Genomic DNA, 15,472 nt, shown 5'->3' with positions numbered 1-15,472 from the left:
AACCAAACACACACAGAGTCCCGCCCTTCCTGAGGAGGGGGTAGCTACCAGCCGGGGACCAACCGCGAGGAAAGCGCGGCGAAGAACGGCACTAAACAACCACTACATCGCGGACCTTACTCTGCAAGCTGTTCATGCGGTGAGTCTCCAAGCCGGCGTTCAGTGCCTACAACAGAGACTTCCAAACACATGCGCCCTCAGCCCCGCCCCCCCTACAGAATGCCACCCACATTCCACACTAAAACCAAACCAACTGTTACGTCTGTGGCTGTGACCACCCTCAGACTTACCCTGTTTCTGGGAGTCAGTGGCTGTGCTGGCTTCTGCTTGTCTCTGTGTCTGTCTCTGTCTTAGTTTCTCTCTGGCTCTGTATGCTGATTGCCCTACTGAACCTCACCTGTGTGGGCTATGCCTTTTCCAAGATGGCTGCCGCCAACTCCTCTATGCCAGTATCCAAGATGGCTCCCGCAGGGCTGACTTCTCTGTGTGTCAAGCCTCTGTTTGGATGCAAGGTGATTGCTGCAGTGTGCCTCTGGTGTGGAAGGGCTTTATTAATCACTTAGAGACTACAGCCCGGGCCTTTTCATTTCATTTAGGGCCCTGGTGTATAGAGTGCTCTGTACACTGTTTCAGTGTTTGCTCTGTGTGAGTTTCTATGTTTGACTAGATAGCTTAGGCACCGTGTGGCTTGTTAGCCTGGGTATAGCTTTGCTAGTTCTCTGTGTTTGTTCCTAGGGTTAGACTAGCCAGCTTAGGCACCGTGTGGCTTGTTAGCCTGTGTATAGCTTTGCTAGTTCTCTGTGTTTGTTCCTAGGGTTAGACTAGCCAGCTTAGGCACCGTGTGGCTTGTTAGCCTGTGTGTAGCTTTGCTAGTTCTCTGTGTTTGTTCCTAGTGTTAGACTAGCCAGCTTAGGCACCGTGTGGCTTGTTAGCCTGTGTATAGCTTTGCTAGTTCTCTGTGTTTGTTCCTAGGGTTAGACTAGCCAGCTTAGGCACCGTGTGGCTTGTTAGCCTGTGTATAGCTTTTGCTAGTTCTCTGTGTTTGTTCCTAGGGTTAGACTAGCCAGCTTAGCACCGTGGGGCTTGTTAGCCTGTGTATAGCTTTGCTAGTTCTCTGTGTTTGTTTCCTAGGGTTAGACTAGCCAGCTTAGGCTCCGTGTGGCTTGTTAGCCTGTGTATAGCTTTGCTAGTGCTCTGTGTTTGTTTACAGTGCATGACTTGTTAGCTTGGGCACAGCTTTGTTGTTAGCTGGTGTATAGCTTTCAAGTCTCCTGAGTGTGCTCTGTGTATGTTTCTTGTGTATGACTGGTTTGCCTGGGTATAGCGTTTCTATTAGCCTAGGTACAGTTTACTAGTCATTGTGTTTAAACCCTGCCGACTGCCAGAACCCGGACAGTCCCTGCCTGTCGGCCTTGCCTGCGCCTAGGTGCCAGGGGGCACTCCTGGATCTTCATTCCTGCTGTTCCTGCTTGCAAGTTCCAGTTCCGGGTTTTCCTGTAAGTCCTACCGGCTGCCAGAACCTGAGGGCTCAACCCTCGGGGAAAGGTGGTCAAGCGTAGGTGAAGCCTAGGTCCGGTGTGTTCCAGTCCAGCGGGTTTCACTCCTGTATGTTCCAGTCCTGTGGGGCCCTCCAGTGTGTTCCAGTCCAGCGGGCTCCACTCCAGTGCGCACCCGTCCGGTGCGTTCCAGTTCCGTGTATTCCGGTGTAGAACTCCAGTCCGGGGTTCCGGTCCAGTTTTGTCTCATCTCTACCTTGGAGGTGATCTTGCCTGCCACTGCCGCTCCACGGTAGTGGCCCATGGGCTCACGAACCCAGTGCTCCCGGGGAAGAAGCCTGAAAGTATAACAAGGTCCTCGAGCACGCGACACCAACCCCCCCTCCCCCCCAAAAAAACCACCCAAACGGAAACCTCCGGCACCCAACCCCCCCCTAAAAAAAATGGATAATAGCCCACCTGAGTGCCCAGCTGAAATCAGTGCCTACAAGGAGACCTCCAGACACATGCGCCCTCAGCCCCGTCCCCCCCTACAGAACACCACCCACATTCGACACTCAAAAAAACCCCCATATCTACTCCTACTGCCTGCCTGCAACGGATCCCTCTGGTTTCAACAAAAATACAAGTGCCTACAAATACCACATCAGAGTGCCCTGCTGAATTAAGATTACTGTATCACACTCACACGCAGAGAAATCACCCCCTACCAGCCACAAAACCCCCCACATCTAATATGGCCAATCAGCAACACTCACTAACACACATACATACAACCAACTGCCCACCACCCAAATGCCACACACTGCCATGGACAGACAACATCTTGCTTTCACACTCATACACACACTACTCCCTCCCACCAACCCCCTTAATACAAAAACTGAAACAGTAAAAACCTACATCTCTCTCTTACAAACACCCACAGAATCCCATAATCACCCCCCCCAAAAACACAAACACTCATACAGAACAACCCTACCCCACAAACACCCCCCCCCCCCCCAAAAAAAAAATAGCATACACCCACAACCCCCCTCAAAACCACAAACACTCATACAGAACAACGCTACCCTACCCCACAAACTCCCCTCCCCCCCCCAAAAAATAGCATACACCCATAGACCCCCACAACCCCCCCTCAAAACCACAAACACTCATACAGACTTTACAACTTTAAAAAAAAAACTCTTTTCCTTTTTAAAAAAAAAAAATATCCCTTAATATCAAACAGAAAAGAAAACAAACAAAAAAAACCACATGCTAGCGCCCGTTTCATTTGTTTTGGAAACGGGCCTTTTTACTACCATTAATAAAAGTGATTGGCTGGTTACGGATTGTTCCTTTAATTGCTAGACACGTCCCCTCCTTACCCTTATATATTTCTTCCTTAAAAAGCGTATGTTGTCCTTAATATATATCGCCAGACCCCCCCGTTTTACTTCCTTTAGGGTCTGCAAGCAAATAACTATCTCCCAGTCTCTTATACATTATCAAAATTCATCTTGCTTTCTAATTATGGGTCTCCTGCAACATGATTACATCCAATTTCAACCTTTGCAGTTCTTTAAATATTATGCTTCGTTTCCCGGGGTTGTTTAGACCATTAACATTCCATATCCCAACCCGTAGATTCCTCCCCCTCCCCCTCCTGCAACTAGCTATGTACCTTCTTTGCCAGTTCAATCCCCGAGGAAGTGAGCCCCCGCCAGAGGCTCGCCTTGCTATTACAACCTCTCCATTTCTTCCCCCCTCCTCCAATACCTCCCTCTTAGATTCTCCCTCCAAACATTCTCACATTCCCCTTTTTACCAACAGTCCGTCTGTGACAGCATTATGTCCAAAGACTCCCTTAGGCCTGTCCATCAATCATACTCAATCTACTCCGCTCTTCTCCTGTCCTGAGCGCGGTGCCTTCGGGGATAAACGCCCTTTCTCTCCTCCCACTTTTTTCCAGCTTTGCTGATCAGCCTTTGGGGTTCCTTGATTCTGAACTTGCTCTACATCCAGTGCTCCCAGAACATCTGTGCAGCCCATATCCTTCAACATCCTCCAGGCTCCCTCTGGTGACTGGAGTCTCTGGGTTTTGTCTCCCACCATAACCTGCATTCCAGATGGATATTGCCACCGATATCTCAGTCCTGCCTTTTGTAGGTAGAGAGTGATCTTTTGAACGCTCTCCGTCTCTCCAGTGCCCTTTTGGCCAAGTCTTGGAATACCCTAGGTTTGCAGTGTTTCCAGGCAATCTCACCCAACGCCCGAGCTTTTTTCCAGACTGCTTCCTTAATTTCAAATTCATGAAAGCAGGCTGTCCTCCTCTCTGGGGGCCTAGACTCCGATGTGCCCTATCGATTTTGTAGCACTCTAAATTCTGCTTCTCACCTCCATTATTGCCAGTCCCCATAATAAAGCCACAGAGTTCTTGTACTACTTTCCTCGAGTCTTTAAACTGGTCTTCCTCTGGTACTCCTTAAAGCGCTAATTGCACCTCCGGGATCTATTTTCAGATCCTCCAATTGTAGCTCCAGTTCTCTTTTCATTTGTTTGCTCTCTCGAGAGCTTTCTGGAGACCATGGATTCCACCTTCTCTTCACTCTCAGCTACACGATTACCAATTTCCTTCATTTCCTCATGAGTTCTCCAAACCGCTGTTTGAATGCTTTTCCTAGTGTTATCATTTCAGCTTTTAATTCTTTAAACCATCTCACAAAATCTGGCTTGTTGGGTTCAGTTTCCTGCTCGGATGGCTCATCGAGGTCCAGGTCCGGTCCGATTCGCTGCCCGCCATTTTGTTTCCTTGTGATGCCACTCTCGAGCCCACACTTCTCCCCGTTCCTGCCGTTTCCGAAGTAAACTTATATTTTGCCAGTCGTTTTCTCGATGCCATACTTATAGATCGCTCGCAATCTCTGTTTGGAGTAGAAATATTTATATTTTCAGGAGGTAATTCGCTTTTAATCTCTGGCTATGTCAGAGCTCTGCACTCAAGCGACCATCTCTGAGCGCTGACGTCACTTCCTCCTCATCTGTACATTCTTGTGGTCCTAATTAGAATAATTGACTATAAATGAAGACCTGAGCTAAGGGTGGGTGGGAATGACGACCTTAACCTGGGTGGGACCAGGCTGCTGGTATCAGCATTTAAAAAGGGATAGAGCAGCTTTTAAACTAGAAATGGGGGAAGGCCGACAGTTGCTCAAAGCACATAGTTAGGAAATAAGGTATCTTTCAAACATATCACCAAAACAGGGAAGATACGGCAAATAAAAAGATGAGCAAGATGTGAATAGGAACAATCAACACAGTTTGAAATGTCTATATGCAAATGCCAAAAGCATAAGAAATAAGATGGAAGAATTAGAATATACTGCACTAAAAGAAGAAACAGATAATAGGCACCTCTGAGACCTGGTGGAAGGAAGATACCAGTGGGACACTGTCGAATACAAATTACATTGCAGTGATAGGGCTGATCGAATTGGTGGAGGGCCTTGAATCAAATAGACTAAAAATACGTAGGACACAAAAACACATCTTGGAACCTCTATGGATTGAAATGTTATGTGTAAACGAACAAGACAGTGATAGGAATCTACTACCATCCACCTGGCCAGGATGAACAGACAGATGTAGAAATGTTATTAGAAATTAGGGAGGCTAACATACTGGGCAACACAATAATAAAGGGTGATTTCAATTAACCTAATACGACTGGATAAATGTAACATCAGGGCATGCTAGAGAGGTAAAATTCCTTGATGAAATCAAGAACTGCTTTATGGAGCAGCTGGTTCAGGAGCCAACATGAGGGGAACAATTCTAGACCTAGTCCTTAGTGGAGCACATGATCTGGTGCAGGAGGTAATGGTGCTGGGGCCACTTGTTAACAGGGATCACAATATGATTCATATGTTTAATAGTCTATGGCATGATTTTCCAAGAGCTACTGAGCAGTGATGGTGTAACATCTTTCAAGGAAGGGATGAAGAGTCTTCAGTAACAGACTGGCTAAAGTATTAAAGAGGGCTTTAAACTAAATCTACAGGGGATGGATGAGAAAAGTCTCGACGTAATTAATAACCCCCCGGGAGATAAGACATCAATATCATTATAGAAAAGGGGTAAAAAGTAACAACTGGAAAGCCTTGTATACTAATGCCCAAAGTATGGGTAACAAATTTATAGATCTACACCTGCAATGATAGAAGTCGACTTGGATTTAGTGGTGGTCACGGAGAGACACGACTGGGATGTAGTTATATCTGACTATAATCTAGGGTATGAAAAAAAGGGTGGAGGAGTGGCATTATAAAAATATATTAAGTGACAGAACTGTAGGCCGAATGGGGTAAGGAAGAAGCACTGTATGTCAAACTGAAGTGGGAAAAGAAAATGTACATAGGTGTACCTCAAGTACATACATGCTGTTCTGGACATCCAGGTACGGGAAAATATGAGGAACGTTTATACGCGCCAACTACAGAAAGATCATGCTGCTCCACCGAATATTCCTCATATCTGCCCTTCTGGAATGTCCGGAACTGCATGCAGCTATATGCATATTGTGTATATGTGAAAAGGGTCGGGTGCTTCATACTCATCTATATAAGGCAAGTTCCGCACACATAACAACCAGGCATGCACGTCAAAGACGTCTATGCTTACGACAGCGTCCACGTGCTGATAGGGCCATATATGGGATGGTCATCCATATATGGAGCTGTGCACGAAACGACGTCCGTCACGCAAGGACGTCTATATAAGGCACTTGTTTTCCAACACCTGAAAAAATGGCGCACTAACGTGAGCCTAACTTCGGGCACGAGGAAAGCCTGCTGCTGGTGCGGCTATGCCTAAGGCACCGCCATCGGCTCTTTATTAGCCACCACCACCTGCCCCCCAGGCTCCAGGCCATGAGAGCCTGGTCCTGCATTAGGGACAGGCTTGAAAGGTAAGTGTTTGGCCCACACCCCCCCCCCCCTCCTGTACCTACACATATAACAGCTCCGTCATCAATGTAACCAATAACTGGAGTGTGCATGCAAGGATAATGAGTACTATGGGTACATACACAATCACTAATAAAATGTATGTTCTTGAAAGGACGACCATTCCCACATCCCGACAATAATGTATTTCGTTATTTAATTATTTCTTGCCTGTGAATCCCAACATTTTCCCCACCCCTCTTTGCAGGCTCTATGTGGCTTACAACACATCGGAATAGTGGAAAAATTAAACCAATTAAACGTATAGCATACTTGATAACAGGGTAATGATAACACATATAAAGTAGTTTTACAAGCATAAATTATAATGCATACAAACAGTACTTTCTGGCCTCATGGCCACCTCTAAGGCATCATCCTGCATAGGAGCCAACTCGGTGGCTGCTGTGGGTGCTTGAGAACCCCCAATATAGAATAAAAGCCTTGTATGAGATCCAGGGAGGGGTGATCTCCACTGGGGGTAGCACCCCCCAAAATTTTAAAAAGGTGGCTCCTATGAATCTGTACCAATGGAGGTGTTCCCCACCCCCCACCCCCCCACAAACAGTGTTGACCCTCTCTCATGCTATTTGAATAACAAATGAATGATTGTGTGCAGAGGGCAAGAAGGCCCATCCCCTGACTCCTGCTCTACAAACTTATTCTTACAGACGCTTCGCGTTCACCAGGACCTCGAGTCCCTACGGAGGAGGTTCCGCCGTGAGGCGGGAGAGGCCCGAGTTCATCCGGGCAGTTGCGACGGCACCTTAGGGCTCGCCGTAAGTATTCAAAAAACAGGACACCTGTACTGATTGGTAAATACATTGATTGATTAATGTAAATGTCCTGTACAATATGTGGCTAATAGCCAACTATAAGTAATAACATATTTATTGTCCCAGATGAAGGATGCAGTTGCAGGTGCCCTCCCATGACGTGGCTGCAACTTCCAACTACCACCCCTCCCCCCCCCCCCCCAGATAATGAGATGACATGCCTGCACTTTACTCTCCCCCTTTCTGGGGTGGGTGGATAGTGTGTCCTGGTAGACCTGCCTGAGGCCCTACCTTTTACTGGATGTCATGGCCTCCCTCACATAAAAGTAATGTGCTAAACACCCTTCCCACCGCCCCCCCCCCCATTAAAAACAACAAAAACAGGTCACCAAACCCTCGTCGCATCTCACAATGCAAACATGCTGGTCACCAATGAGTGTGGTCTGCCAACATGTCCTGTGTGTTTTATGTCAGTGCAGCTTCCAGGGTTTCCCTGTCATGTCATCTGATGCATCTCAGTCCCCCATGGGTATAGGCCACGCCTCCTCACACCTTCCCCCATCCCCTGGCTCGGCCACCCAGCTACTGCACTATGCAAGCCATGTTGCATGTGCTCATCTCATCCATACTCTGTTTACATACACAGGGACTCCAGCACCAGCAGGAGGAGCAGGCTGATGGAGGAGGGCCACCTGGAGGAGGAGGAGCCAGGCCAGGAGGAGGACTCGGAGCCAGGCCAGGAGGCCCACCAGGAGGAGGAGGACTCGGAGGAGGGGGTCCCTCATCATTGATGAGGACATTCTGGAGGACCCCTCCCCACCTGCAGCTCCATCTGAGCCATCTCCCTCCCCTCGGCCATCTCCATCGCCTGAGGCAGCTCCATCGCCTGGGTCAGCTCCATCCCCTTGAGGCAGCTCCATCACCTGGGCCACCTCCATTCCCTGGGCCATCATCTGGGTCCCGTGGGCCACCTCCAGCCCTTGGCCCTGCGGCTGTTGTACGCCTCATGCAGCACCTGGTAGATGGCCAGAACCAGGTGCTGCAGGGGCTACGAATCATAAGGCAGGGTAATGAGCAGCTGCAGGGTCCCACTTAGGGTGGTCCTGCTGCTGCTCATTACTCTGCTACAGAGGGCCTTGATAGAGGCCATGGCCACCCGTCCTAGATGGGAGGGAGGGGGAGGGAGGGGGGTGACAGTTTGTATTTTGTGGGGGGGGGGGGGGGGGGGTTGTTGGGTGGGTGAGGTGTTTTGTATGTTGGGGGGGAGGAAATGTTGGAGGGGGGGTTGGGGGATATGTAGTGGTGTTGGGGATTTTTGTGTGTGTGTGTGGGGGGGTGGGGGGGGGGGGGGGAATTTGTAGGGGTGGGTGTGGGGGGAATATGTTGGGGTTTGTTCATAAATAATATTTTTCACATTTTAACTAACAGTGTGTGCGTTGTGCATTACATATAACCACATGGTGCTGTTGATGTGAGAGGAGGCAGCAATATGCATTGCATGAATATGAAGTGTGAATGAGAAAGTTGATGCATGTCTGTGATAATGGTGCCCCTACAGAAGGCCACCTGTTTCATTCCAACCTCCATGGCCCTATGTGCAGGGGGGTGGGCCGCGGAGGCTGGATGGCTATTTACTGTTGAGGGTCACAAATGGCCATCCTGCCTCTCTCCCTCTCCCTTACCTACAGCCCCACAGCACAGAGTGGCATTAATAATAGATTTGTTGTCTAGCACTTGTGATCTGCCAAGTACACTCTTGCACATAACCCTAGGTAGCACATACATGATGTTTCCTCAGTGTGATCACCAGACACCCTTACCCACAACCATACCACCGGTTGAGTTTTCTGATGCGGAGGATGAATATAGGGGGCCAGCTCCTCGCCAGAGGCCCTCCAGCCAAAGGAGGCAACTCCTACGGGTGGCCACTGATTTGCTGCGGCACAATGTGGGCTTGGAGGAGTTCTGGCAGCAAAAATTAGAGCTGCAGCGGGAAGCACTGCAGGCGCAGCGCCAAGCCCACCAGGAACTGCTCCAGGCGCAGCGCCAAGCCCACCAGGAACTGCTCCAGGCACAGCGCCAAGCCCACCATGAGGTGCTCCAGCAACTGCAACAGCTGCAGCACAGCATTAAAAGGCCTGCGCCCTCAGGTCACAGCACCTACTCCACCGGTGGTTTGTTTGTTTCTTACATTTGTACCCCGCACTTCCCCACACATGGCAGGCTCAATGCGGCTTACATGGGGCAACAGAGGGTTAAGTGACTTGCAGAAGGCAAAAGTAGAGACTAATAGACGATTCACCACTGGAGACGTGAGACGAAGAGTCCTACTTTTGCTCTGATAGTTTGTATCCAGCATATTCTGTTTGGTGCTACGTGATCAGTGAGTTGACAACATATATACAAGTAGGACTCTTCGTTTTGCATTCATTACTTGGTGTATTTATTGACCCCTGATGCAGACGCTTTTTAGCGTCGAAACACGGCCTGTGTCGGGTCGTTATCTCTGATATAATAAAGACTGTTGGACTCACGTCTCCAGTGGTGAATCGTCTATTAGTCTCTACTTTTGCCTTCTGTGATTCGTCATCGTAGAGAACTTTTCCTGTTCTATATTTTAGGTTAAGTGACTTGCCCAGAGTCACAAGGAGCTGCCTGTACCTGAAGTGGGAATCAAACTCAGTTCCTCAGTTCCCCAGGACCAAAGTCCACCACCCTAACCACAAGACCTGCCATCCACTTCCTCCTCCAGTGGGCAGCAACCACCACCAGCTAAGAGGTGGGCCTTGAGATCGGGCGCCTCTGCAGCCACTAGTGCAGCATCCACCAAACCAGCTCCCATTCTGGGTCCTGTGGCCAGGCTACAGCCAACAAGGTGGCCAGATTTCCACAGTGCAGCCGAAGCCGCAGGCTGCTGTGTGGATACGGAGGAGGACAGTGGGAGTAGCCCATCGGAGGAGTCCTGAACAGACTTCCCCTGCAGACACTAGCTGCAAAGGAAGTCCGTGGGAGGGGTAAGAGGGGACGGGGAAAGTGATGGCACATGCTGGAGGGTGAGGTTGGTGGGTGGTGGTGGGTTGTGATGTGATGGTAACACTTATGTGAGTATTACAAATAAATGTGCACTTACTTTCACACAAAACTTGTTTCTATGAGTCTTTGTCTGGCTCTGACGCCAAACTGGTAAGCAGTGAGCTCTGCTTTGTGGGCTGGGGGTGGAGGGGGCTCCTCTTCCTGCTCATCTGGGGCCTCCTCTGGTAGCTGTGGCTCCTCTGGGAGGGCCTGTCCTCTGCGCTGGGCCAAATTGTGCAGCATGCAGCACGCCACGAAGATCTTGGCCACATTTTCTGGACTGTAGAGCAGCTCTCCTCCAGACCGGTCCAGACAGCGGAACCGGTTTTTCAAGAAGCCAAAGGTCCGCTCAATGATCCCCACGGGTGCTCCGATGCCTCCTGTTGTAGGTTTCTTCTGCCCCTGGTTGTGGATGCACCACGGGGGTCATGATCCATGTCCTCTGCGGGTAGCCTCGGTCACCTTTTGAGAGAAGCAGAATGAGATAGATGAGTGTGTATTGCTTGGAGCAGGTACAGGGGGGGAAGGGGGGGATTAGGATAGTGGGTTGTGGAGTGAGGTGGAGGAAGGCAGGGCGGAGGGTTGCCCAGTGGAGGAGATATAGTATGGGTACATCCATGTTGCACTTACCTAGTAGCCATTCACCAGTGAACTCCCCTCGCTCAAACCTGCGGAAGAGGCCCGAGTGCTGTAGGATGTAGGCATCGTGGGTGGAACCGGGGTACCTGGCACACACGTCTAATATCTCCCCCTGGGCATCACACACAACTTGCATGTTCATCGAATAAAATGCCTTCCTGTTTCTGTAGGTGGCTTCGTGTGGCCAGGGGGGTCTGAGTGGGACGTGTGTGCAGTCAATCACACCTATGATCGAGGGGAATCTAGCAACAGCATAGAAGGCGGCCATGTTGTTGTGCAGGGCCTGGGGGGTGGTGGGGAAAGTGATGTAGTGAGAGGTGTGAGTTAGAAAGGCATCCAGGAACTGGGTGAGACAGTGTGAAATAGAAGCCTGGGTGAGCCCTGTGTTAGCAGCTAATACAGATTGAAAACTCCCAGTGGCCAGGACAGAGAGAGAGGCAGTGATTTTGAGGTGGACAGGCATGGGGTTATTCCTATGGGTCTGGGGCTGAAGGAGGGGTTTCAGCTGCTCACAAAGCTGCACAATGGTCGCCTTATCAAACCTGAACCTTGTCAGATACTGCTGGTCAGTGAGTTGTAGGAAGGTGGTGCGGGGCCTGAACACTCGGGGCCGTGAATACCTCCTGCGGTGTGTGGCCTCTTCCTCTAACTTTGAAGCCGCCAGTGAATTTAGTGCATCCATTTCCCCACCAGTGCAAGTATTAGTAGTAGTACTGAAACAGCAGCAGCACACAGAATCTCACTCCGAACACACCCTCTGGCCAATCACTCCCCAAACAGTACAGGGAGCACAGAGACAAAGGGAAGTCAGACAATACAATATACACCTGGGAACAGTGAATGGAGAGGGATAGGGGGAAGGGAAGGGGAAGAGACCCATAGAGCAAGGAGGAGGAGTAGGGAAAGGTCAAAAGGTAAGACACAAAAGAGGCAGGTGAGGGTGACAACGTTCCGACTAGGGCAGACAGACGAACGTAACAGGTACTCCTCACACTCAGGTTTCTCTGCAACCAACAATTCAGCTCTCCCAACACCAATCGCGCCACTCTCCAACTCCACACAATCACTAATGGGTCTAAAGATGATTTCCCCCTTGCTCTGGTCGCTTTTATTTCGGGTCTAAGCAATGACGCCCATGTTCGCGCCCACCCTAAATCATTTCGCCATCCGTTATACGTTGTAGACGCCCACCTCGTAACACCGCCCTTAACACGCCCCTTATTTGGGCGTTTGTTTCTGAGCGTACGAGCGAAACGGATGCACTTAAAGTTTTGTTTCCATTATACTGATTTAATCGTTTTTGTGAGATAAACGTCTATCTCCCGATTTAGGTCGCACTATAGGCGTTTTTCTCTTTCGAAAATAAGCAGGATTGTGTATCTGGATTTTCAGAAGGTGTTTGACAAAGTACCTCATGAAAGACTCCAGAGGAAATTGGAGAGTCATGGGATAGGAGGTAGTGTTCTATTGTGGATTAAAAACTGGTTAAAAGATAGAAAACAGAGAGTAGGGTTAAATGGTTAGTATTCTCAATGGAGAAGGGTAGTTAAGTGGTCGCCACATCTCAAAAAAGATATAGTGGAATTAGAAAAGGTGCAGAAAAGGGTGATGAAAATGATAAAGGGGATCGGACGACTTCCCTATGAGGAAAGGCTAAAGCGGCTAGGGCTCTTCAGCTTGGAGAAGAGACGGCTGAGGGGAGACATGATAGAGGTATATAAAATAATCAGTGGAGTTGAACAGGTAGATGTGAAGCGTCTGTCACGCTTTCCAAAATACTAGGACTAGGGGGCATGCGATGAAGCTACAATCTAGTAATTTAAAACGAGAAAATATTTCTTCACGCACATGTAATTAAACTCTGGAATTCGTTGCCAGAGAATGTGGTAAAGGCGGTTAGCTTAGCGGAGTTTAAAAAAGGTTTGGACGGCTTCCTAAAGGAAAAGTCCATAGACCGTTATTAAATCGGGGAAAATCCACTATTTCTGGGATAAGCAGTATAAAATGTTTTGTACATTTTTGGGATCTTGCCGGGTATTTGTGACCTGGATTGGCCACTGTTGGAAACAGGATGCTGGGCTCAATGGACCTTGGTCTTTCCCAGTATGGCAATACTTATGTACCACATTAAGAACCCCTCAGAAACCATGGCAGTAAATCGCCATAGAACAAAACAGTATGTCTCATATTTCATGGCTTCTCTTCACATGACCCCAGCTCCTCAGGTCAGCTGGCCAGCCGACTTCTGGCGCTCCAACCTCTTATTTCCTTTAGATACCCGCTGCCATTTCAGATGAGCCGACAAGAATGCAGATCTGGGCTTGCTGGACGGTGTAGAGGTTGTATCCCTGCTGGCAAAATCTCGCGTGCCTCCGCCACCGACTTAATTTGGTGCAAACGGCCATCTTTGCAAAATGCCAAGGTAAAGGGGTGCCTCCATCTATACTTGATGCCAACATCACGCAACCTTGCTGTAACCGACTTCAAATCCGCTCTCCTCTTTAGCGTGACTGCAGCTAGATCTTGGAACACTGCAACATGATAGGATTCCCACTGAAGCTATCAATCTTACGGCTCGCCTGTATTACTCTCTCCCGAAGCTTAAAGTCTTGAAAGCTGGCAATTATATCTTTGGGCAGATTACTCCGAGCCCCACCCAAAGTTCTATGGGATCTCTCCAAACGTACTTCTTTGGGTTCAATAGGAGACCCAGCTTCTGTTAATAAGGCACTCACTATTCTCTGCACCACATCTTCACAGTCTATATAAGCTGGAGTTTCCGGTAGGTCTCTGAAACAGAGATTACATCTCCTGCTTCTATTTTCTAAATCCTCGAGCTTATCTGTTATCGGCTGGATCTCCACATGCACCTCTCCCACCTGTTGATTGAGGCCACCAATCGCTCCCTCTTGTTCCTCCACTCGGCCCTCCAACTCATCCAGGTGGTTGCCAAGATCTCTTATTTCGCCACGCAAGTCCGCCCCCAAAGCAGCGAGGTCTGTGCAGACCGCTTTAAGGTCTGTTCGCATTTACATCAGCCAATCTCGCAACTCCGGGTAATTGACTGCCTCGGGGTCTCCCCGATCTGCACCGACAAAAACAAATCCTGAGAAGCAGACCCTGCTTTTGCGCGCGCTGAGTCCAACGCTGCTCGCTCCATGCCTGCCACGTGCCTCTCCGCCGTACTGCTGGAAAAAGCAAATTGAGCAAGATTCGCGGCTGTGCTCATACTTCTGCCGTTTCCCCTAGACTTTAAACGCTTCGAGGAACCGATTCCTGCTAAAAGAAATATAGCGAAATGGGGTAAAGCCACAAACTGTGCTTGGAGGAGCGGGATCTCTCGCTTCAGATGACCATGTTACTCGGTGATGTCACTTCCTCCCCGAAAATTATTTTCTTAAAGTTATGACTGACTATGTGAATGTTGTATACTTTCCTGTTGTTACCACTGAGATTCCTGTTCCAATTTTCTTCATGTTCTAGTCTGTACACCACCTTGACCTGTACTCAAAACAAGGCAGGCTAGCAAATCCTAATTAAATAATGACCAATAAATGACACGGGGTGCCAAAATTCAAGGGAGTGCATGTGATAATGGAAAAGGGGTTATGCGTACAGAGGCAGCAGAACACCTTTGCATCCATCCATCCATCCCCAACACTCAAGCTCCCTAGTTCTATTGCTGAGTGGTGCAAAGAGTTGGTTATTAAAGAGGCAGGAAACAGTTGATTGAGACAATAGCAATTACAATTCCTGTCAGCCTCTCTCCTCACCTTCCTGGTGATGATGGTGATCTTTGGCACTGTAGCCTCTGCAAAAGCAAATAAGAGCTTTGCTCCATGTCGAATAATCCCACCATATTCTTGTGCTGTTCCTGAAATTAATATACACAAGTTAGAATGGAGTGGTCTAATAGTTAGTGAAGCAGGTTTTGATCCTGGCAACCTGGGTTCAGTTCCCACCGCAGGTCCTTGTGACCTTGGGCAAGTTATTTAACCCTCCACTGCCTCAAGTACTAAACTTAGATTGTGAGCCCTGCATAGTACCTGCATATAATGTGAATAGCGCTGCATATGTCTAGTAGTGCTATAGAAATGATTGGTAGTAGTAGTAGAACCATAACTCCAAGAAGAAAAACAATGAATATGGCTAGTAGCAGCACCAATCACATAAGAGTTTTTTTTTTTTCAATCTGAGACAGTTGAATATTTCTGGACATGTAATTTGTTACACAACAAAATTATCCAGCCAAAGAGAAGGCAGGTATTTCTGGGGTGGCAACACTTAGCTATATAGCTTATGTGTCTCAAGGGACATAAAGGAAGTAATTTTCTAAGTGGCATTTCCATTTTATATGCCAGTATATGCATGTAAAATGCCACTTATGAAATTACCTTAAGTGAGGGATCCTCAAATCCAGTCCTTGAAGTCCACAACTCAGCCTGGTTTTCAGAATTTCCACAATGAATATATATGAAATCTATTTGAATTCACTGCTTCC

General features: G+C 48.5%; 1 protein-coding gene across 5 annotated transcripts in view; it reads right to left on the bottom strand.

Moving 5' to 3' along the window:
* Positions 1-15,472, bottom strand: part of PCCB (propionyl-CoA carboxylase subunit beta) — an 840,377-nt gene that overhangs the window by 161,189 nt on the left and 663,716 nt on the right. For all 5 annotated transcript variants that reach the window (XM_030215921.1, XM_030215922.1, XM_030215920.1 and 2 more), the window contains one exon: positions 14,745-14,845. In XM_030215921.1, the coding sequence (XP_030071781.1) occupies positions 14,745-14,845 (101 nt within the window). The remainder of the gene's footprint in view (positions 1-14,744; positions 14,846-15,472) is intronic.

The sequence above is a fragment of the Microcaecilia unicolor genome, chromosome 10, assembly GCF_901765095.1.
Source record: "Microcaecilia unicolor chromosome 10, aMicUni1.1, whole genome shotgun sequence".
Lineage (NCBI taxonomy): Eukaryota > Metazoa > Chordata > Amphibia > Gymnophiona > Siphonopidae > Microcaecilia > Microcaecilia unicolor.
The sequence above is the reverse complement of the archived record's forward strand: the minus strand, read 5'-3'. Positions and strand labels throughout refer to the sequence as shown.